The 24,606-nt window shown below is 33.0% G+C and overlaps 4 protein-coding genes across 7 annotated transcripts; 1 reads left to right on the top strand and 3 right to left on the bottom strand.

The window, feature by feature from the left end:
• Positions 1 to 910: 910 nt before the first annotated feature.
• Positions 911 to 14,230, top strand: LOC143918372 (mitogen-activated protein kinase p38b-like). Of its 2 annotated transcripts, none has more exons than XM_077440247.1 (8): positions 911 to 1,157; positions 8,893 to 9,029; positions 9,269 to 9,468; positions 9,548 to 9,657; positions 9,731 to 9,855; positions 10,402 to 10,481; positions 12,047 to 12,299; positions 12,384 to 14,230. In XM_077440247.1, exons 1-8 carry the CDS (start codon positions 1,057 to 1,059, stop codon positions 12,428 to 12,430), a joined length of 1,053 nt encoding a protein of 350 aa, XP_077296373.1. In that variant the 5' UTR covers positions 911 to 1,056; the 3' UTR covers positions 12,431 to 14,230. The 2 variants fall into 2 exon arrangements, with proteins under 2 accessions (XP_077296373.1, XP_077296374.1); XM_077440248.1 differs by lacking the exon at positions 10,402 to 10,481 and adding an exon at positions 10,874 to 10,953 and having other exon boundaries at positions 932 to 1,157; positions 12,384 to 14,229.
• LOC143918373 (trans-1,2-dihydrobenzene-1,2-diol dehydrogenase-like) lies at positions 13,368 to 18,767 on the bottom strand. Of its 3 annotated transcripts, none has more exons than XM_077440250.1 (7): positions 18,568 to 18,726; positions 18,262 to 18,450; positions 17,787 to 17,988; positions 15,072 to 15,363; positions 14,677 to 14,923; positions 14,461 to 14,611; positions 13,368 to 14,388 (listed from the first exon to the last, which is right to left on the bottom strand). In XM_077440250.1, exons 3-7 carry the CDS (start codon positions 17,986 to 17,988, stop codon positions 14,279 to 14,281), a joined length of 1,002 nt encoding a protein of 333 aa, XP_077296376.1. In that variant the 5' UTR covers positions 18,262 to 18,450; positions 18,568 to 18,726; the 3' UTR covers positions 13,368 to 14,278. The 3 variants fall into 3 exon arrangements, with proteins under 3 accessions (XP_077296376.1, XP_077296377.1, XP_077296375.1); XM_077440251.1 differs by having other exon boundaries at positions 18,533 to 18,655; XM_077440249.1 differs by having other exon boundaries at positions 13,825 to 14,388; positions 18,262 to 18,343; positions 18,568 to 18,767.
• Positions 18,768 to 19,064: 297 nt separating this feature from the next.
• Positions 19,065 to 21,532, bottom strand: LOC143918371 (trans-1,2-dihydrobenzene-1,2-diol dehydrogenase-like). The gene is made up of 6 exons (XM_077440246.1): positions 21,062 to 21,532; positions 20,761 to 20,974; positions 20,200 to 20,491; positions 19,870 to 20,116; positions 19,647 to 19,794; positions 19,065 to 19,571 (listed from the first exon to the last, which is right to left on the bottom strand). Exons 2-6 carry the CDS (start codon positions 20,960 to 20,962, stop codon positions 19,465 to 19,467), a joined length of 996 nt encoding a protein of 331 aa, XP_077296372.1. The 5' UTR covers positions 20,963 to 20,974; positions 21,062 to 21,532; the 3' UTR covers positions 19,065 to 19,464.
• Positions 21,533 to 22,077: 545 nt separating this feature from the next.
• Positions 22,078 to 23,766, bottom strand: LOC143918370 (trans-1,2-dihydrobenzene-1,2-diol dehydrogenase-like). Its single transcript, XM_077440245.1, has 6 exons — positions 23,702 to 23,766; positions 23,392 to 23,605; positions 22,941 to 23,232; positions 22,619 to 22,865; positions 22,406 to 22,553; positions 22,078 to 22,330 (listed from the first exon to the last, which is right to left on the bottom strand). Exons 2-6 carry the CDS (start codon positions 23,591 to 23,593, stop codon positions 22,224 to 22,226), a joined length of 996 nt encoding a protein of 331 aa, XP_077296371.1. The 5' UTR covers positions 23,594 to 23,605; positions 23,702 to 23,766; the 3' UTR covers positions 22,078 to 22,223.
• Positions 23,767 to 24,606: the final 840 nt, after the last annotated feature.

The raw sequence follows: 24,606 nt of genomic DNA, 5'->3' as shown, positions 1-24,606 counted from the left end.
TGCACATTTAAACAAGACTGTGTGACAAAAAGAGATAATTTCACCGCATTCCACTGATATATATGTAGAGATATAGCACGACTTGTGATATCACCTATTTCCCTCATCGAACTTAATCTGTACAAATGACATCATCGTGTCCTCTTCTCGTACACGAAAGTTAGCCGTGGCCGAAATACTTCGTCCAGCTTACCCATAAAGGCGATTCGACTCGCTCCAGATACGCAATCACGAGTACACGGGAAATCCCAAGGAGCTACGCAACTACGCATCAAACATCGAACACAAAGGAAGACCTCGACCCCGTCTGAATCTTCCAGCTCAAGCAACACCTTTATAAATCAGTGCATCGTCCCCAGATGCCAGTGAGCTTCAGGAACTCGACCTAGCTCGTTCCAGTGAATCCTTTACCTACTTCGCTGTACATACAAATACACCTGTATTAATCGAGTAATAAAGATCCTCTTCAAAATTCAACTGAATTTCCATAGGCTGGGAAATGGTCCAAAACCTTCAACCCTCCTATATATATTATATATACATGTTTACCATGCACCTTTTTTTTTTGATTTTCGATCTTTGCCTTCCGATATTTGCTTTTTCGACCTTTTCACTTTCGCTCCCGTGAGGTAGAGCCGGTGAGAAGGACTTAGTGTTACAATTTCTAAATAATTCTAGTTGGAAATGTTGGCGAAATTTTCAGCGTGGCGGGCTTTCAACAGAAAAGATGTCAGCAGTCAAAGGGTTAATCGGCGGATCCCTTTCTCCCGTTTTACCACGTCACATTATTATTTATGTATTGAACAAATGCTGTTCTTAAAAATCACGAAACTATTTTCCCCGGAATTCGTAAAAAAATACGTATAGAGTATCGACGTCTAATAAGAATCCAATTGGAATGGTCGCAATCGCGTCGCTTAGGATCGTCGTCAGTGGAATGTGGTGTGGGGGCGTAGAATTAGAAGTGGTGGAGTCGGGGACGGGACGTGCGATCTGCGTGTGGCGAGTGACGAGTGACGGCTGCAGAAGCCGTAGCTCCGTAGCTTCGTCGTAGCCATGTCGTTTCGCGTGGTGGAGATCAACAAGACCGAGTGGGAAGTGCCGCAGCGCTACGAGACGCTCAGCCCCGTCGGCTCGGGCGCCTACGGACAGGTCTGGTGAGTCTTCACTCCGCACTCCACTCTCCATTCTCCACTCTCCACAATCCACAATCCACAATACACTCCGCCCACTATCACTTTGTTTGCATCCCGCCGGCTCACCTCGGATACTCGCCGAGGATAAATACTCTTTCTCTCACTCTCACTCTTGGATACGCGTGTTGGTCTTCCGTCTACACCACACCACCTTTGTACCGTTTATCCTATCAGTGTTTTAGTTCCATCGTTACGTTTAAGCTCTGTACATTTGTGTTTTCCTCGCTGATATGGATCTGCTGCGATTATCGATTTCTGTATTGATCGATGGTTTTGAACGCTTCGTGAATCTCTTCGTACTACATATGTACATATAAGCAAACTTCAAGTTTATTAATACACACTGCGATAGAACGAAAGTAAAAGTTATCAATTCCTTTGTGAAACCACCCGTTGAAACTTCAATGAATAAAACATTGGTAGGAAATAATAACAAAGGGAACTGAAGTCTCGTGGAGTTGACACCTTTTATGCATGTTCCAAAGCAGGGACCGTTTAAACTTTTTAGACCGAAGGCCAAATAAACACTAACGGTGTCCAAATAATCCCCAAAATACACACACACACACATTTTTTCTAGATCATGAAAACGTGATCAGTAATCGATTCTGAGTTCGAATCAGTCAAAATCTCGAGTTCGAATTTTTGCATGATCACAAAACTTCATCTATTGTTATTACTATGTACATAGATAAAGTAATAATTTTAGTACTTGACGGTCAATTTTGGCCATAGTAAGAAAAATACATATTTTATTAAAAACCATTCGATTTCAACTGATTAATATTTATATAGATCATAAATCAAACAATATATGTTTCATATTCAGACAGGAAGCGGAATACGTGGATGAGAAGTATGACAAGTGGTCATATTAGATAGAGTAAAGAGATTGAAATGACAATGGGCGGGATACGTGACTGGAAAAATGGACCAAAGGTAGACAAAATAAGTGCTCGAATGGTACCCGAGAGAATACAAATGGGTAAAAGGAAGACTGCCGGGAAGATGGTTAGACGAAATTAGGAAAATGTTTGGGGTGAGATGGATGAGAGTTGCGCAAATCGGAGACGAGTGGAGGCGTGTTGGAGAGGTCTTCATCCAGCATTGGATGTTGATGTATCATATAGTCGAACATAGTCTGAGAGACCCGTTCGTCAGGGACCATTCTCTACTTCTTCGGTCACATAGCACAAAGAGAAGAATCGAGATAAGTTGGTTGTGGTCGGTGGTGTGGAGGAATGAAGAGGAAGAGGAAGAAGAAATACGAGCGGTAACGGGCTCTTCTATAGTCTTCCTGTGTGACTGAATCTAGAAATAAATGGAAACACACTATTGAATTTGACACAAATTAATGCTTGTTCTTTGGTTACAACTATACATACATACATAATGGTAGATGTTTGGCACTGAATTAGTAAAATTAATTTTTAAGACGTCATTTCAATGAGAGTCTCTAATTAGCGAGCGTGTCCTTGATTTTGTATGTTCCATCCCGGAGAATTTTTATTTACATATTATATATACCTATGTATATGTACTTCCAAAAATTCTTAATTTCTTTATGATTAGTTTCCGGTAAGAGCAAAAATTTATCATGTTTTTTTTTTTATATATATAATAAATTTAATGTATCGTTTTCCTGTAAATCTAGTAACTACAATTGTATTATATATTTACATCAACATTTTAACAGTTACATTGAATGGATTGCGATACTATTGTATCGGAAATTCTTGGAATCTACTAGTATTTGTGTTATCGCTTAAACATTTTATAAATTTTGTCAATATCTGAAAAAAATAATCTCAGGCCTGGTCAAAAGTAGTTACGGACCACACTGTGACCTGTAGGCTATAGTTTGGACACCTCTGCTCCAAGGACACGATATTGTTCGTTGTGTATTGCAAAAAACATCGTAAAATCACTTATTTTTACATACCACCTCCTTTACGTTTCACTTACGATTAGAATTCAGGAAAAAGTTTGCCTCTTATCCGATCGTTTTCATACTTTGCCATATTACTCATTTTGGTCATCAATATAAGTAAATGGATCCTCCGCCACTACGATGGTGCAAAAATATCGTGTAAGACGCGTTTGATAGCTGCCCGGCGAGATAGTCGTTGACGTTTATCCATCGTTTGCTTATTAGTTTTAAACATAGATGGCGGTAGTAAAATAAAATTATTGTTTTTATTCAAAATAATAATTTTATATACAAATTATAGAAGAGGTATGTTTTTAAAAAACTTCTTTTTATTTAGCACTACACCACTTTTTTTGTTTTGTATATTTGATTTATTCAATCTGAATAATCGAGGTTCTTTTTCAATATTTTGTGAGAATGAAACCTGTTTAAATCACTTTGCCTTAACAAGAACGCTTTCAAGCTATGTGTGTTGCCAAATGCTTGCATAAAATATAGTGCAATTGGGTTAGTATTGAACGGTATATGTTCTATGGAATGTTGGGATATATGAAATGAAGCACATTGATGAATGTACATATATATTGGAATGATTTAAGAAATTGAAGTGGTGATGGGGGGGGGGGGGGGCTATGTAGGTAAAAGAATGGGTAAGAGAAGTGCCTGAGATTCACGAAGCGTTCAAAACCATCGATCAATACAGAAATCGATAATCGCAGCAGATCCATATCAGCGAGGAAAACACAAATGTACAGAGCTTAAACGTAACGATGGAACTAAAACACTGATAGGATAAACGGTACAAAGGTGGTGTGGTGTAGACGGAAGGCCAAATAAACACTAACGGTGTCCAAATAATCCCCAAAATACACACACACACACACATTTTTTCTAGATCATGAAAACGTGATCAGTAATCGATTCTGAGTTCGAATCAGTCAAAATCTCGAGTTCGAATTTTTGCATGATCACAAAACTTCATCTATTGTTATTACTATGTACATAGATAAAGTAATAATTTTAGTACTTGACGGTCAATTTTGGCCATAGTAAGAAAAATACATATTTTATTAAAAACCATTCGATTTCAACTGATTAATATTTATATAGATCATAAATCAAACAATATATGTTTCATATTCAGACAGGAAGCGGAATACGTGGATGAGAAGTATGACAAGTGGTCATATTAGATAGAGTAAAGAGATTGAAATGACAATGGGCGGGATACGTGACTGGAAAAATGGACCAAAGGTAGACAAAATAAGTGCTCGAATGGTACCCGAGAGAATACAAATGGGTAAAAGGAAGACTGCCGGGAAGATGGTTAGACGAAATTAGGAAAATGTTTGGGGTGAGATGGATGAGAGTTGCGCAAAACAGAGACGATTGGAGGCGTGTTGGAGAGGTCTTCATCCAGCATTGGATGTTGATGTATCATATAGTCGACCCTAACGAACATAGTCTGAGAGACCCGTTCGTCAGGGACCATTCTCTACTTCTTCGGTCACATAGCACAAAGAGAAGAATCGAGATAAGCTGGTTGTGGTCGGTGGTGTGGAGGAATGAAGAGGAAGAGGAAGAAGAAATACGAGCGGTGACGGGCTCTTCTATAGTCCTCCTGTGTGACTGAATCTAGAAATAATGGAAACACACTATTGAATTTGACACAAATTAATGCTTGTTCTTTGGTTACAACTATACATACATACATAATGGTAGATGTTTGGCACTGAATTAGTAAAATTAATTTTTAAGACGTCATTTCAATGAGAGTCTCTAATTAGCGAGCGTGTCCTTGATTTTGTATGTTCCATCCCGGAGAATTTTTATTTACATATTATATATACCTATGTATATGTACTTCCAAAAATTCTTAATTTCTTTATGATTAGTTTCCGGTAAGAGCAAAAATTTATCATGTTTTTTTTTTTATATATATAATAAATTTAATGTATCGTTTTCCTGTAAATCTAGTAACTACAATTGTATTATATATTTACATCAACATTTTAACAGTTACATTGAATGGATTGCGATACTATTGTATCGGAAATTCTTGGAATCTACTAGTATTTGTGTTATCGCTTAAACATTTTATAAATTTTGTCAATATCTGAAAAAAATAATCTCAGGCCTGGTCAAAAGTAGTTACGGACCATACTGTGACCTGTAGGCTATAGTTTGGACACCTCTGCTCCAAGGACACGATATTGTTCGTTGTGTATTGCAAAAAACATCGTAAAATCACTTATTTTTACATACCACCTCCTTTACGTTTCACTTACGATTAGAATTCAGGAAAAAGTTTGCCTCTTATCCGATCGTTTTCATACTTTGCCATATTACTCATTTTGGTCATCAATATAAGTAAATGGATCCTCCGCCACTACGATGGTGCAAAAATATCGTGTAAGACGCGTTTGATAGCTGCCCGGCGAGATAGTCGTTGACGTTTATCCATCGTTTGTTTATTAGTTTTAAACATAGATGGCGGTAGTAAAATAAAATTATTGTTTTTATTCAAAATAATAATTTTATATACAAATTATAGAAGAGGTATGTTTTTAAAAAACTTCTTTTTATTTAGCACTACACCACTTTTTTTGTTTTGTATATTTGATTTATTCAATCTGAATAATCGAGGTTCTTTTTCAATATTTTGTGAGAATGAAACCTGTTTAAATCACTTTGCCTTAACAAGAACGCTTTCAAGCTATGTGTGTTGCCAAATGCTTGCATAAAATATAGTGCAATTGGGTTAGTATTGAACGGTATATGTTCTATGGAATGTTGGGATATATGAAATGAAGCACATTGATGAATGTACATATATATTGGAATGATTTAAGAAATTGAAGTGGTGATGGGGGGGGGGGGGGGCTATGTAGGTAAAAGAATGGGTAAGAGAAGTGCTTAAATGGTATCTTGAGAGAATTTAAAGGCAGGGAAGGTCACAAATTAGACAAAGCGAAGTAAATAAAATGCTTAGGGTTAAGTTGATGAATCCTACTCAGATCATAGACACGTGAGCTAGAGAGGGTTATACAATGATGAAACAATAATGTACATATTGTTGCTTACTGTTATCAAATTTTATGCTGTGCTAAAAATAATCATATTAAAATGTCACTCGTTGGTGTTGAATTTCATTTAGTTTGAAGAGAATATAAAATATACTTATGTTAAGGTTGTCGTCTTTTATATGATTTTTTTTTTGTAAAATTGCATATTCTGATAATGGATTATAGAAAATCTATAACCCATCTAATCCAAATTATAAAACTAGATAATGCTTATCTAAACGTTACTAAAATCGTTTACATGGGTATTTCTGTGTACATTAATCTGGTTATAAGTATTGTGATTGTATGGATCTTATTTGAACGATTTTTTAGATTTGAAGTTATGTATGTTGTATATTACATTACATATAATAATTGTTATAATTTTTACATTATTACATTAGTTTTTATGGCCTATTATGCGAGAATGAATTGAGTAACATCAAACAAAATGGATAGTCACACGGCGCCAGGAAAATTATGATATTGTGGAATGTCTTGTCAATATCGAGGAGTCGATAGATGAGATTAAACCTTCCAAATCCTCGACGTAAATTATAGGTGGAAGTGATGTGATATAACTGATGGCAAAAGTATAAATATTGTAACCGTAACATGTGAAGTACATAGACGGAGAAGGTTTCGAATCAGCTCCATGATCTTCAATAGTTGAATGAACTTAAAAAGACGGAATCCTCTACTATTTCCGTTAGGCCTTCTAATGTGGGGATATCGCCTTCGCCAATGATTGATGGTCCCATCCAGCATAATTAAGGACCCAACACCATACCGTGTAATTGGCCCCCACACCATAATATTATTGAGAAGTTTAACAATCAGTCCCCATCTTCGTCACTATCCTGTCCGGTCCAATCAAATTTAATTTTGATTCCTCGGATAAACAACTCTTTCTCAATCTAGTCCAGTTTTCTTTTGCTCACTGAAGATGACTTTCTCTGATTTTCTTTGCGTGAAGAGGTTTTTTTTCGCCCATTTAATTTATATGGACTGTTCTAAGATTTAGTTTTTCCTGACTATTCAATATACTCTGTTCTAATTTGTGATGCAGTTTTGAATCAACTTGGTAGCGAGATTCGTTTCAAAACTCGCTCATCTTGAAAAGCCCCATTTTCCGCGTTTGGTAGGTGCTACATAGGTCCTTTGTTATTTTAAAGTTTTTAATAATTATATTTATTGTAGAATGGTTACATCCCAATAGTTGGGAAATTTCTCTTAACCCTTTGAAAGCTGACCAACGCCGATCGGCGTTTTGCCAACATGTCCATGAGCCTGAAACACGCCAATGAGCGTTGTTTTTTGAGTATGTAAAAAATAAACTAAAATACTACCCGCTAAGCCTTTCCAGGTAGCATTGAAAAAAAATGTATTGAACATGGGTCGTGTAATCCGTGTCAATGTTTATAAAGACTGGTTTACACCGGAATTTCTGAATTTATTACCATAGCAGAATTTCTCGATGGAAATCCCTAACTGCTGAGTATTTTAGATTTTGGCTTGGCATTTAGATTGTGAGCATTACATTTTAACAACAATGAAGAAGATGGAACTAGTTTTGGAAAAATACATTCATTGATAGACTACTTTTTGTTATTTTACTTTGTTGTAAGATATATTAGAGAGTCTAAATACACCTTTACAAAACTCGAAATCCTCGGCGGTAGTTATCTAGGGTTTGTTTGGATTAGCTACAATTTTTATACTTTCTAAATAGTTCTAGTTGAAAATGTTGGCGAAATTTTCAGCGTGGCGGGCTTTCAACAGAAAATACGTCAGCACTCAAAGGGTAAATTAATGGTTTTCCTCTCGCAGGGTTATGACTTTTTCGTTTTCGGCGATCGACAAAAACTCCACATTTTCACTAATAACTTCACAATGAGAAAATTACTTTAAAAGTTTTTGAGAATTAAAGGCTGGGTTGTGGTTAAAACAATTGTAAAATTTTTAAAAGATAGGTAGATAAGAAATTAGGACGTAATCGGGCGAACAATGGAAAGTTTTGGTCAAGTTGATGCCTGATGCGCTTCGTTTTGCGCGAGATGTAGGTCCTCTTTAAGTTGCTCGTTTTGACTGATATTCACGAAACCAGGCTATTATGATAAGTAACGTTATAATAGGCTAATAATTACTAGTTTCAATTCAGTAAAGGATGCTAAATGATTTTGTTTGAGTAGCAAACAAGTGTCACGGCAGCTCTGCATATAATACTGAAAAATGCAAGGGATACTTTCACCGTTTCATTACCATTTAAATGATTTATCACTTGCATTTCATTTAGATGTATTTTTCACACTCATAGAAACTAATTCAAATTTAAATATATATGTACATATGTAAAAAAGGCTACTTTGAATACGTATGTTAATTGAAAAGTAGTTGTAAGATAATTTAATGTTTCTCTTGGATATTCGTATGCATAATAATAAGTCATTGAATGAAACGTCTCGGCTTTGTGACGTATCCATGTAAATATTATACGCTGGGACTAATGTGTGTGTAAATTGCTTTTGATTGCCAAGTTTCTGTCACAACAGTTGACACATTATTCAAGCTAAAATTGAATTGTGTCTATTTGATTGTTATTGATAATATATTCTGCGCGCTTAATCTGCACGGATAGTTATAATATCTCCGTCAACGGCTACCATTATAAACTGATTTCTTAATATATTGTTTGTTTCAGCTCAGCATTCGATGCCGTAAACAAGATAAAAGTGGCAATCAAGAAATTGGCTCGACCGTTTCAATCGGCTGTTCACGCCAAGAGAACGTACAGAGAATTGAGAATGCTCAAACATATGAAACATGAAAATGTCATAGGTTTGTACATGTGTATACGCGCAATTGTATGTATGTATATTATTAACTAATAGCTGTCGCTAAAATGCTCTTCTGTTGTTTATTACCGTGTATGTTTTTTTATCTTTGCGATAAATTTTAATTATCTTGATGAACTGTGCAATTTTTTTTGCTCGATATTGTTAGAGATAACAGGATTGCCTCCAATAGAAGTAATAAAAATTCTCAATTAAAATCTTAAAGTGTTGTAATTTGCCAAGGTTTGTTGGATGTTTTCCATCCCGATGCTCAAGACGGTGTCGAAGGATTCCAACAAGTCTATCTCGTCACACATTTGATGGGAGCCGATCTCAACAATATCCTCAGGACTCAGAGGCTGTCGGACGACCATGTACAATTTCTCGTTTATCAAATTTTACGAGGGCTCAAGTACATACATTCCGCGGGGATCATACATCGGGTTTGTTTTGTGTATATTGCGATTGTTTTTATGAAGGTTTTTAAGCGTCGTTTTTCAAACGGAATGAATTTCGTTTTAGGACTTAAAGCCGTCAAATATTGCCGTCAATGAAGATTGTGAATTGAAAATATTAGATTTTGGTCTGGCGCGGCCCACCGAGAATGAAATGACCGGTTATGTTGCAACTAGGTGATTATTATTTTATAATATTAATGTGTTTCGAAAGTTTTTTTTTTATATTAGTAATGAAATGATTTTTTAGATGGTATCGAGCCCCAGAAATTATGTTAAATTGGATGCATTATAATCAAACGGTCGATATTTGGTCGGTTGGTTGTATTATGGCTGAATTGTTGACCGGTAGAACTCTATTTCCGGGGACTGATCGTATCCTTTTTTTATTTTTTATTTTTATTTTAGATCTGCTATATTTAATTTATGTCGTATATATGAAATGCGATTTTTAAGTTCAGGTATTACTATGCACGTAATTGAAATGCCTGAATTTATTCATTACATTTCTTATAGAAATAGTAGTTTAAATAAGATTCAATGTATGTAAGCTTCTGCTTATCTTCTTTTCTTATATTTTATATTTCTGTATCTCAATGTGTTTAATGTTTAAGAAAACATTGAGAGAATCATTTCTTTTTAAAAATTACCATCTTTCCTTCGCCAAATGTGGTATTTTTAAACGGAAACTTTCACTGTATGTATTTACTAACAAATGCTTTTTAGTGTCTGTAAATGCATGAAACTTTTAACATTGATTATTTTTAAATTCCTTCTTGAATGCGGTGTGCATGATTAATTGAAACTGATTGAAGTACGTTCATGATATCAGTAAAATTGAGTTGTTTATAACTAACGCACACATATAGGATGTAGATTCATCAGCACTATATTGTGTTCCACCTTAATCGATAATATCAGATATCCAGCAGCTGAATTTAATAATGGAGGTACTCGGAACGCCCGGACAAGAGTTCATGCAGAAAATATCGTCCGAATCTGTGAGTAATTTTATCAAGTATGACTTGTTTTTATCGCAATGTTTTTGTATTGTTTGATTTATGCATGTAACAAAGTGCGCATTTTTGTGTTGCGAAGAGAAATGTGCCCCGACTGTTTGAAATGTTTGTACATACAAGTTTACATTGCCTGTGGATACCGAAACAGTTTTATTTAACATCTGAATATTAATTTGTTTCAACTCGAGGGGAGGATGTAGGTGTGTGTTCGAGGGCCAAACGAACGTTACTAACACGTGCTTAACTACTTTTGCATATTATTTCATTTTTGCATGTTGTAACAAATGTGCTTGCATTTACAAATATATTTACAAATAAGGCGTCGCTTTATAAATTACTTAAGGCTTTCATAACCTTAACTGGCATTTGTTCAGACATCGATCATCTTACCAGGATATTAGTTCTATGCGGTACACCAGAACAAGATACAATTGAAAAAATAACTAGCGAAGAGGTAATAAATGCATGTCTTTGGGTTTACATATATTATACTCCTACACACATTGTTAAATTTTGATTTTTAGTCAATTTTTTTTCTAAATCAATTTGTAAATTGAGGAAATTTAAATATCACGGATTTTTTGTGCAAGTCATAAATATTAAGGGCTGTGATAGAGGGATTGTAAATGTCGGCATGCGTGTAACTTTTTGTCAGTTTTATGAAAGTGCAAACAATAGGGATTATTTTATATATTTACATATATGCAGGGGCGTCATTTGGGTGGAGGGGGCTGGGGGGGGGGGGGGGGGCAGTCGCCCCCCCTTTGATTTGAACGGAACTATCCACGTTGTTTAATATATTATTATGAATTTGAATTAAAATACTAAACTAACAAAAATAGAATATTAAACAATTTTAGAACACCATCAGGTATAAACACGTCGATTTTTCCCAGAAAAGAATGTTAACTCGTTTATCCTTTAAAATTAATCTACTATTAATTTTATTGATAAAAATATATAGATAAAAAAATGATCAAAAGAAATAGTTATAATTGACGGGCTGAAAAACCGACTGGTACAAGTGACATTTTTAAAAATATCTGGTTTAAGTGCTAAAATAATAGTATATATGAAATGCTATTATTTTAGCACTTAAAACAAGTTTTTTTTAAAAATGTCACTTGTACCAGTCTGGTTTTCAGCCCGTCAATTCATATACTCTTTTTTAATATAATACACCCCCCCCCCCCCGGGAAAAGCTGAAATGACGCCCCTGTGTATATGTATTAAAGTGAGTTTTTCTGTATTATTATAATTAACAAGTTGCCAAAAAATATTACTTTTGCTATTAAAATGTTAAAGCTATAGAATTTTTAAATATGTATTTAACAAAACGTCGATTTTTGATTTTATAAAAAAAGCGCTTTTTGGCAATATTAATTCTATTTTAACAAATATTTTAATGTTTGTCGTTTAATAATATTTGAGAGTGTGTTGTGATCAGTTTTGTTGACTTAGTTTTTCGAACTTTAATTTGATATACATACTATATATGTAAGTTATATTATAGAAATGATTTTTGAATTGGAGGATTTTAATTTCAGGCGCGTAACTACATTCAATCATTGCCACACTTGAGGAAAAAAGATTTTCATGAAGTGTTTCGCGGTGCTAATCCGTTAGCAATAGATCTATTGAAACAAATGCTCGAATTGGATGCAGAAAGGAGGATAACGGCTACACAAGCTCTCGCCCATCAGTATGTAGCACAGTATGCCGATATCACCGACGAGCCAACTTCATCGCCATACGATCAAAGCTTTGAAGATATGGATTTGCCGGTTGAAAGATGGAAAGGTGCGCTTTTCACAACAGAATATAAAATTAAATTGTTCTGATTTTTTTAGTGGAAAATGTATCATCATTTTATTTGTGTTTCAGAATTGGTCTATCAAGAAGTTCAATCGTTCGTGCCTTCTCCGCCATAAGGTGGAAAATATTCATTGTTAATTTGATTGTGACTATTTTACTTCCGTATATTTATTGTTCAATAATCATCGAAATAAATTATTTGTAATTATCGAATTGAGATCAATATACTTAACTATACTTTTTCACTTTAAAAACAATATGGTTATATGCTAAAATAATATTTTCTTATGAAATAAGAAAAGGTAAAAAACGCTAATTACAATTTGTTATACGCTCATATGAATTATTGTGCTTTGAATGAATATGTAGTGATATACATTTAAATATTCAGAAGCATAAAATTTGCCAGAGTTTTTTTAGTATTTATGCTGTTTCTTAAAGGTCTTAATTTATATTAATTTTTTTATAATTCTAATGTTTTATGTGTTTTTTTGCATCATGGTGACGCATTATGCTTACATAATTGGATAATGTGATATTGTCGTTAGCCGGGAAAAATCATTTTATTATATGTATGTATATTGATTCATGTTCAATTTTATTGATAATAAAACACAATAATTTCAAGGTTTTCAATGACATTGTAAAGTACTTATTGATTTACGAGTGATGCATTTTTAATACAAATTTTCAAGGTAACCTAAAATAATAATTTTAAATTAAGAAATTTGTTAACGATTTTGTACACTGCGTTGTATAAGTTTTTTATGTGGCAAAAATTCAGCTTGATCTTACGGTTTTTCTGGTGTGGCACCTAATTTAGTGAAAATGCACATTTTCAATAATGCAATGTTATTTGTCTAAATAAATTGCGCGTGAGTGTTGTATTTCGATTTTTTTTGAAAAAAAATACAGACAAAGACGCGAATTTAATGTTAAGTTACATAGTTATATTTTTCTAAGAGAAATTAGGAAAATATTGCAAACCGACTTTCTACGCAATAAGCAAAACAATCATTTTAAATGGCATAAAAATGTAATTTTTTTTTTTTTGGATAGTTTTGTTATGCCATACAGATCAGTATTATTTTAATGTGTGTAACAAATATTTGTATTACATTTTAATTAGAGGACATATCAAGCTGAATTAAAATTTTGCACACACTTCGATTGCTCATAGAGTTGGACAAATCTTTGTGAAAATGTGCCTTCACAATTTTCGTATTTGTAAATTTTAGAGTATATATTATATTTTTATTAAATAGCGTTTTGCAAATGTGATGATCAATACAACACGTATGTTTTTCTCTACTTTTAAGTGTAATTAATAATCATTCATTTCTGTTTTAAGAAACTCATATGTAGCTAAGAGTGGACAACAAATTTTACTATAAATATTCAAGAAACTACTGTCGATTGATAAGTAATGCTCTTAGTTTAGCCAACTTCTATTATTTAAGATAAAAATGTGTGAATAGATAAACTTATTATTAAACAAAAAAAACAGTTAAACATGTACGACCATTTATATTCGATGTGTGTATGAGTTTTTTTTATGTTCTATTATACATCCAACTCTCGAATTTGTTTAATTATTTAGTATTGATTATTGAAAAAATCATGCTGTAAATGACAATTTGAAAATTTTCCAACTGTTGGACGCATTAAATTTAAGAGAAAACATACAAATTAGCAGAACAATATTTTATCTATTAATACTTCACATATAGATAAAGTAATATGTAATAAATTTGTTATATTGTTACATACTAAGTTAATTGCTAATGACAAATTTCCTAGGTGCTAAAATATTTTATTTTATGTTGATGCTTCCGCGTTATTAATTTAATGTATATTTTTGTTGTACTTGTGATTTTTTTAGGTTTAAAACATGTGCACAATTAAAAGATTTTATAAAATTACTCGTGTTTAATTATGAAATACAATAATACTCAAATTCAATACTAATCTATCGCATTGTTTATCGGAATACTCATTTGTCTTTGTAGTTCGTCTGCGATTTTTGCTATCGACAATGTTTCGTTGTGGGTGAGCTTAGAACTCTCTATTAAGCCTGAAAGCGAATGGAACATATTTAAAACATCAGTCAGAAAAAGACTATAAAATTTGTGTGCAGTAGTTTTACCAGCTCTGATACACCGACGACATTCCTGAGCTTCGTATGTAAGTCCAGCACTGTTGTGGAAGTTGAATCTATGTCGAGCATGTGGCAGTTGCCATTCTGTGATATTAGCCGCAGACGTTTGTAATATGGTAGGCGCCCAAAATGTCGAGAGCTAAATGAATAATGCAATTAATAATTCATCAATCTTGATATTTGCGTTGTTTGTATTCAACTAACTTTAAGCGAGCCCTTTGTGCCGATGATTATGGCCTCGTTCGGCAGCAGGACTTTCGAGTGGGTCGTGATCGTAGCGATTCTTCCATTGCTGTATCTCAATATGCAGGACATCGACTCGTCTATGCCACAAATGCCCAAGTGACCGGTGCATGAAATTTTGATCGGATCGTCTTTGTAGATCAGTTGAGCGAATTGCAGAGCATAAATTCCCAGATCCAATATTGCACCTCCTCCAAACTCCTTCATACTAAAAGACAATTAGTAGTAATCTGTATTATACTGTGGATATAGATGGGCAAAATTGGATTATGTGTACGAAGTTTTAAGAATTTTAAATTATACAATCAAACTAGCTTTAATAGATACTTGATGTATGTAACTGTCAATATGCTTACAGTACTCTTTCATCTTCCGAGATTTGAACACCAAATTGTACATTCACAACTAGAACATCTCCCAAGCTGTTGGTTTGTATATGTTGGTCCAATGCTTCGTAGACGGGGAAAAATCTTGACCATATTCCCTCCATTAGGAATAGATTTTTACTTTGAGCCAGACTAATGAGTTTTTTACTGTCTTCGTAGCTCGTGCATAATGGCTTTTCGCATAACACGTGCTTCCCATTTTCGAGCATCAATTTCGTCAATTTGTAATGGTGCAAGTTTGGAGCGCCAATGTATACAATCTCTGAAATAAGAGGGGAAGAAAATCAAACTGTATCAGCTATAAATCATTATTTAACAATGCAAATTGCCAACAATTTATTGCTATTTTATAGTCGCCTATGTCCGAACACAGATACGGCACAGGAAAAAGAAGATAAAACAAGCAATAAAAATGCAACATGTAAGCCAAGATATGTAGCTTAATTTCCTTATGAGGTCAATACTCACAAACATGTGTATACATTCTAGATAGAAATATTTAAATGATTAATGTATGTACTGTTTGTAGGGCGTGGGAAATTAGTCTTGCACTTTAATTATGACTGATTCATTCTGATGCTTATCGAAGTACATCTAAATCATTCTAGGGCTTTCTAAACCGAAACCAAAAAAACTGGCTTTTGGCCATCTTTCAAAAAATCGAAAACCGGCTGTTTTAGCTCGATCAACCGGCTTTTTCGGTTTCAATAATTATGAATTTAAAATTTCTATGAAATATCAAAAAAAAAAAATGTGTGTTGGATCCTAATTTTCTTAGCGAATAGGCGTATATTTCTTTGAACAACAAAAAAAGGTATGGTACTTAACCCTTTGACTGCTACAACAACGATAAATCGTTGTTTTGAAATCGGCGAAGATTGCTACGACGATCGTTGTTGACGTCATTAATTGTCGTATTTCAATACTTTCTTTGAGCCACCAGCGCATCAGTGGCACGAAACATTTTTTTTATATACGTATTTATATTTATTTTTCAATCAAGCTTTATAAATATTTATCAATTTTTTAAATAAAAGCTCTTCAATTTCGGGTTCATCATCAAAGTAAATTTCGGGTTCGTTGTCAATGTCATATAAGGAGTTATTACTTGGGAATTGATTATTATCGATAAATTCATTTTCAGAATCAGTAGAGCTGCTGATTTGTCGAGTTCCTCGGCGAGGAGCTATTATTTCGCTTTCATCACTTTCACTGTCCGATATCATTTTGCAGAGTTAAAATAAATGGCAAAAAACAATAGAAATCCGCTTTCAATTATATAGGTCACGAGACGTCACGAATTCATGCAATCAATCAAATGCAACTGAAATGCATACAAAATGTTTATGATACATGTTGAAAAATTATTTGATTATTAGAAACTTCGCATCCTTGTGTGTCTCGCTCATACGTACACAATTAAAACCAAGAAAGAAAGAGAGAGAGACCGCTACCTGTTTCGAATATATCGCATGTTGTAAGGATACATCGATATCTAAAAATAGATTATTGAAAAGAATAAAGCCTCGGAAAACAATCGTCAAAACTTATTTAGTGTATATATGTAGGTATCTCTTTCGCACGCACGCATGTAAAAGCAAGACAGAAAGAGAGAGCACGAGTCCACGACTGCTTCTTAAAAATGTATATAAAGTATTATAAAAATTACGAGTGTTCGGCGAAGTAAGTATGTAAAAAAAAATATTATATTTTTTTTTTTCAAAATAATTACAAATGTTAGCATTTTTCGCTTGGACATTGAAAAACCTCGTAGCAGCCAAAGGGTTAAGAGGGCTGTACACCCGAAACCTTAATTTTGTTGCCGTTCCTTTCTTCGATATATATATTGAGTGAATGTATATATTGAATGAATGCGACAATATATATCAATATATATATTGAGTGAATGCGACATTTGCGCTTCGACCAGATAATACGTATTTTAAATCGACAAAATCGAGGTTTCGTATTCTACAATTTTCTCCTCCAAAACTGGACCAATTTTTAAAAAAATTTCATCATCGGTATGAGAAAGATATTTTCTGTGCAACTATGCGCGTATTTTTTTTAAAATTGACCGTTAAATAAGCACGCTGGACTCTTTTCGTGGGTGTAAAAAAGAGGCGATTTTATAGATGTTTGGCAGCTCCTAGCTCCTATAAAAAATAACTAATCAAAAAAATAAAACGATAGATGCATCCCAATCGTGGATATCCATAGCATATTAAAAAATAATTTCTCTAGTGCCATAATTGAGGAAGGGAGAAGTGTAATACGTTTGTATGGACAAGGCGCTGGTGTCCAACCCTCTTAATGGTGGCTTTGAGATATAGTAATGGACGAAGACCAGGTCATAAACCAATAAAATATTATTGAAAGTAGTTTCAATAATCTACATACACAAGGCCTTTCAGAATTTCGGCAAATTGGGTTTTCCATAATTTGTAGTTTTTGCGCGTTCTTCTTCTTGATAGTAGCTTATTTAAATCATTTAATTATTTGTGCATATTCAGGATCTGCCTTTTCACAGCTGTGATATTTGTAATAATAATATATGTATGTAATAATGATATTATGAAAGTTCATAATGTTTATAACTCAATTTAGCCAGTCAACCGGCTTTTTCTTTCATACGGTGTTTTGGAACCCCTAAAATAATTAATTTTGGAAGTAAATTCAACTAACCGACATTTTCATCTGTAGCCAAACTTTCATATTCGCTGTAGGATGTTTTTATATCATGAAGGATGGCAAACGCTTCAGTTTGTTTCACATTCTTGGCAACGACACTCACTATTTTATGTTCTTTTTTGGGAAGCGTTGCTAGGGCCGTTACGAAATCGTGACTGATGGGACCCACGTCTACTATTCCCCAACTCAGGGCCATCTGAAATTATCATACCTTGATTAAATAATGATGACTATAATAATTTTACAACAAAAATGATTATATATAACATATATTTATAATAATTCGAGTTTAAATCTAGACACATTCAATTTATACCTTTAACATTATGATATAGTATTTGAAATGAAACAAATGACTGTAAAAAAAACGTAGCATGTTTGAACTTGTATACCGTGAGATGCACATATTGTATAATTGTATAGTACGGTATAGAAATATAACTATATTTTGAAATTATGCAGTAATTACCTTAAGATTGGTGTAGAATTCCTTTCAGTTACTAATGGAAACTCGTTTTCTTGCAATTTGTCGTTTTCGGACAAGCGTTCATCTGTGAATGAATGGAAATAATATACACAGGACTTTGTGTTGCAATGTGAAGCTAATCAGTTTTCTCAACATACAAATGTGTTTACACTAGAAACTATCACACTCCCACTGAGGACAACACATTTGTTCAAAGAGTGTTCAAAGATTGACTGGTAATTTGATATATTTGCTAAATATATGTATGTACAACCTTGCATACGTATTGATAAACGATCTTTTAATTACCTCAGCAAAAACATTTTCTTCGTATCATTATGATAGTGACTATGCGCGGAATTCCGACTTTTGTATACTGACGGACAATTTCAAGTGTGATTTGGATCAGTAAATATTTCGAAAAATGTTCGCTTCTTGTGTGTCGTACTTGAAAAATGTCCGAGTAATGAAATATAGTCTTATCTTGATAATAATAAGCTTATAATTGTAGTCATGTGATTGTTGAGATAGCAATTTGTACCGTGTCAATTAGTGCTATCAGCATACAAGCATTTATATATAATACAATCAGGGACGTTTCGTGGGCATAGGCAAGTAAGGCGACTCCTAAGGGTGGCACCTTTTGAGGGGCGGCAAACCGAAGGAAGAAAAATATTATAATTTTAAAACGCAATCATCATATCCTAATTGTATTTATACCTTGTCATCCAAGAAAGGACCACCAATTATTAATTGATCTCAGTTTGTAAAATCATCCAAATTATATAAATAAAAAATATATATATAAATGTAATTTAAAATATTATAATTGTCATCATGTTTTTAGAAGACTAAGAGGCTAAGACGAAGATACTAAGTCTAGGGAAGTCACTAAATAAAATATACATGTGTGTATGTAAGTATATATAAGGGCATATTACTAAATCAATTAAATACATATTTAAGAGCAAGTTTTATAAAAAAATTGTATTCGTTTAAAAAAATTAATTAATGTGTATTTTTCTGTATCTAACACATTAATTAAAATATGAATTCGAAATTATGAATTAATCAAAATATAAATATACATATGTTAGTATGTGTATAGCAAATTTTTATTTCGTAACAATTATAATTTTTATTATAAAGTCTGATACTAATATATTTTTAATACATGTATTTATTCTTTTTATGCATGATAAATTTTTAGTCATCTTGTTTGTAGCGAACACCAATTTGTTTGCGAATTGTGTCTTCAAGTTTTGCTAAATTGAGACTTTCTTCATGAGTGATCTTGGACGATTCTTTCAAACCTGAAATATTTTCATCAACATTTTAGAATGCATCGAAATTATATTTGCAGAATTCTGTATTGAATAAATTTTTACCATTTTTAATACACTGCCGACATTCTTCAGCTTCATACATTAGACCAGCACTATTAGTGAAATTAAATCCTCCAGCTTTAGGCAACGGGAATTCTTTCCAAGTACCGTCTCCCAATTGAAGTCTAGTTGGACACCAGAAATTTGGTATCTAACGAAAGACAGATTTGCATTGAATTTAGCTCTCGTCATTTAACATTTTATAATAAAGCTAGCGATTACTTACTCTGGCAATTCCTTTAGTGCCGACGATAATGGCCTCATTAGTCAATTCCACTTTTGAATGTGTGGATACAGTAGCCGTACCACTATCAGGATACGTCATAATACATGACATGGATGTATCTACTCCATCGTCATTGAGATGACCCACTGCTACAATTTTTTTGGGATAGTCACCGTAAATCATTTGTGAAAATTGCAGCACGTATATGCCTAGGTCCAAAACGGTACCACCACCGAGCTCATTAGTACTGCAAAACATATCATTGATCATATAAATTTAATAACATTTACAATCTGAATAAATATGGGTATATTTTATGTTTTTATTTACTTTAATCTTGGTACTTCGGATATTTGGAAACCAAAGTCTGCATAAATTTGATAAATTTCTCCAAGAGCACCTGAATTTATGTATTCTTTCAACGCTGTGTAAGCTGGAAAGCAACGAGACCAAACTGCTTCCATGAAAAATAAATTTTTCTTTTTTGCCAAGTCAATAATAGTTTTGGTTTCTTTAAAGTTCATACAAAGCGGTTTTTCGCAAAGGACGTTCTTGTTATTTTCTAACATTAACCGAGCTATCTCGAAATGTTGAGGATTTAGCGTTCCAATGTAGACAATGTCTAAAATCAATTTAAAAAGGGCACATGTACATATATATATATATATATATATATATATATATATATATATATATATATATATATATATATATTGTAATCATAAAAATATTAATTAGGTTCCACTTAAAGTAGTCATATTACAATCATTGAGAAATTATATTGAAAAACTAATAAACGTTATAATATCTGTATATTTACAGTCAACTACACAAATAAAAATTTATTTTTAATTTGATTGCTTTCAAGGAATTAATAAATCGTGTTTTTACCAATTTCAGGGCATTTAGCTAACGACTCATAGCCTTCGTAGGCATTTTTAATGTTTAAACGAGATGCAAATGTCTTCGCACTCTCCAGACTTCTAGCAGCTACTGCCACAACTTCATGATCTTTTTTTGGAAGTAGTTTAACTGCTGTTACAAAATCATTGGAAATCTTCCCGGCGCCAGCAATACCCCAACGAAGCGCCATACTGTCTTATATCTGTAAATAAATAAACAGATAAAAATTGAAATTCATATGATTAATTTAAATCCAGAGTTTACAAATGTTCTGAAAACGTATCAGTACCACTTCCGAGTAAGTAATGATGCGATTTATTAGATGTGGAGGTGATTTTCTTGAACTTGCGATTATCAAGCACTACATAAATATAATTTACAATGCCCACTTAAGATAAAATAAATAACATGATTTGAAAACATGTACATACATATGTATAGTAATAATGTTATATAAAATTCACATCAGCGATGCAATAATCTAATCTATAGATAGTTTTTGTATCAAATACATATTAAAAGTTTCATATCGGGTCAGTTATTTTAGACATAACATTATTTTTGTTCAAATAATATACAGTTTGTTTATTTTATATAACATTTGACATTTTTTTGTGCTTTTAGATATTTATATAAATAGCATAATCATAGTCAACCCATATTAATTCTATTATCAATAATTGTTATTCCTTTCATTGTGCCATAAAACGAGTTTTTAATTGTCACAATGCAGTTTTTGGCCAAAATTTATAAAATCTATATTTAACCAAAATTGGATTTTGCATACATGATTTGGACCCCTCATTTTAAAAAGGACATTGTATGTACATATAGGAAAGGTTCAACGAAGAATTACAAAAATGCTTTCAGAACTTAAATCGCTTTCATAAGATATGAGATTGAAAATAATGAAACTCTCCATTTTGGAAATGAGAATGAGAGGTGATTAAGTTTATAAAATTATAAATAACCATTACAATTGTTCAATGATTAACCTCCTTACGTTTAACAAAAACACTCATCTGAGGTCATAATTTGACTCGAAAAATATATTTTTTACAAAATAATCAGAGAATCCTTCTTTTTAAACAAAGTGGTTAAAATTTGGAATAGTCTCCAAAAATGAATAAGTAACTTCTAGTAAACTAAGTCTGTTTAAAAATATACTTGATGATTTCCTAAAAAATCTTTTCTTTATAAGGGTTTTTATAGTTCTTCTGTTATGGCATTATTATTATATTTTTATTTTCCTCCATTTTCAGTTTTTGTATCCCAAGTATTCTTAAATAAATAAATAAATAAAATATATTGTAAACTTTTATTTTATAACAATTGGAAAGAGTAATATTTTAAAATTTGATACAAAAATAATATTTTCATATATATATATATATGCACATTTTAGAATGTATCGTACATATGCACTATGTATACATTTTTTTTTTTAATATTTAGTCATCTTGTTTGTAGTGAACACCGATTTGTTTCCGAATAGCATCTTCAAGTTTTGCTAAATTGAGACTTTCTTCATGAGGCATTTTAGACGATTCTTTTAAACCTGAAATATTTTTAACAACATTTTAGAATCTATCGAATTTATATTTGCAGAATTCTATATTGAATAGATTTTTACCATTTTTAATACACTGTCGACATTCTTCAGCTTCATACATTAGACCAGCACTATTGGTGAAAACAAATCCTCGAGCTTTAGGTAACGGGAATTCTTTCCAAGTACCATCCCCTAATTGAAGCCTGGTTGGACACCAAAATGATGGTAACTAAATGAAAACAACATTTCAATTAGCCTGGGTATTAATTATTAAAAAAAAAAAAAGAAGCTTACTCTTGCAGTTCCCTTAGTGCCGACAATTATAGCCTCATTTGGTAATTGCACTCTTGAATGAGTGGTCAATGTAGCTGTACCGCCTTGAGCATACGTTAAAACACATGACATGGATAGATCTACTCCATCATCATTAAGATGTCCAGCTGCTACTATCGTTTGGGGATAGCTACCGAATATCATTTGTGAAAATTGCAATGGATATATGCCTATATCGAGAACAGTGCCCCCACCGAGTTCTTTGGTACTGTAATATTATGAATCGCTTTAATTCAATGACAAAACCAACATAAATATGAATCATTATAGTTTTTCCATTTACTTTAGTCGTGGCACTTCGCTTATTGGCTGACCAAAATCTGCATATACCTGATAAACCTCTCCGAGAGCGCCTGACTTAATATATTCTTTCAATGCTGCGTAAGCTGGGAAGCAACGAGACCAAACTGCTTCCATGAAGAATAAATTTTTTTTTTTGGCTAGATCAACGAGAGTTTTGGCTTCTTTATAATTCATACATAGTGGTTTCTCACACAAAACGTTCTTATTATTATCTAGCATTAGTTTTGCTGTTTCGAAATGTTGAGGATGTAGGGTTCCGATGTATACAATATCTGAAATGAATGTAAGTTGTAATATTATCAAAATATATTACTATTACATAAATGGCAGGTATCTAATTTCTTGATGGTGGACTTGTGTAAGAGAAGTTTTCGGAAAAATATAACCGAATTTGATTAGAATTTTTGAGTAAGTATAATATATTTTTTTACCAATTTCTGAGCTTTTCGCTAAGCACTCATATCCTTGATAGGCATTTTTGATGTCAAAACGAGAAGCAAAAGCCTTAGCGCTTTCCAATTTTCTAGCAGCTACTGCAACAATTTCGTGATCTTCTTTTGGAAGTAATTTGACTGCTGTGACAAAATCGTTGGAAATTTTTCCAGCACTAGCGATGCCCCAACGAAGTGCCATATTGATTTATATCTAAATAAAGAATAAAAAACAAAAACTCAAAGTTCACTGTATCCAGAAATGTATCAGCATTGAATAAATTTGTAAAAAAATAGAGACAAAACACACACTTGTATATCTAGTTCGGCAACTTATCTGTCCACGTCAATTTGATAATCAGCGGCAGAAATGTGGACGAAATGCATCATTTGCATGGCATATGCGTTGCACAAAAGGGGCGCAAAATAATTTTCTAATACGTTAGTTTATACTTGATATGATAGTTTTGGGCTACTCGAATTAAAATATGGTACCAAATAGGCTTATTTTAAAAATAAATACAATATAAAATAATGTATTGTAATGACAAGTTATCGGTTAGTATTTGTAAAATGTTTTGTAAGACTCGTTATAAAATGCCATGAAATAAAAACCAAAATATTTTTTGTAAAAAGAACCAAGCGAGACAACTCTTGTTTTCAGACCTTAGGTAACTGAGACGGTAATGCAAGTGTTTTTGTTTTCCCACATCCATTGTTATTACAACCTTGAATCATCAGAGGCGTAGCCAGAGACATAATTTCATCTAATTCTAAAGGAGAGGGCAAAAGTTGGCCAATTTTTGGTTGTTTTTAAAAACATTTTTTTTTTTTGGAAAAAGCTTCTGATCAACATTTTGAATTTAATGCCATTTCTGCTGGCTTAAACTTTTAGTAACGAATAATCGATTTGATTCAAACTCATAGTATTTTATCAAATGACATGCATGTTCTCAACCAGGTCAAAAGGGGGGGGGGGGGAGGATGCTTCTCTTACCCTCCCCAAATTACGTCACTGAGCGTAACTAGAATTGCATCCGGGGACGAACTATTCAACTGGCGCCCTTTTCCCATTTTCATTCTAGTTTTTAGTGCTTCAATCATGTTCTTTCTAAATTCTATCCCAAAATATTTGTGACACTGTTTTGTCGGTGACCGATTGACCAACATGCAATACCCTCGCTGTGAAAAAAAACAAATAGAAAAGATAGCAGA

The sequence above is a fragment of the Arctopsyche grandis genome, chromosome 10 (assembly GCF_051622035.1).
Source record: "Arctopsyche grandis isolate Sample6627 chromosome 10, ASM5162203v2, whole genome shotgun sequence".
Lineage (NCBI taxonomy): Eukaryota > Metazoa > Arthropoda > Insecta > Trichoptera > Hydropsychidae > Arctopsyche > Arctopsyche grandis.
This window is presented reverse-complemented; position numbering and strand designations above follow the sequence as displayed.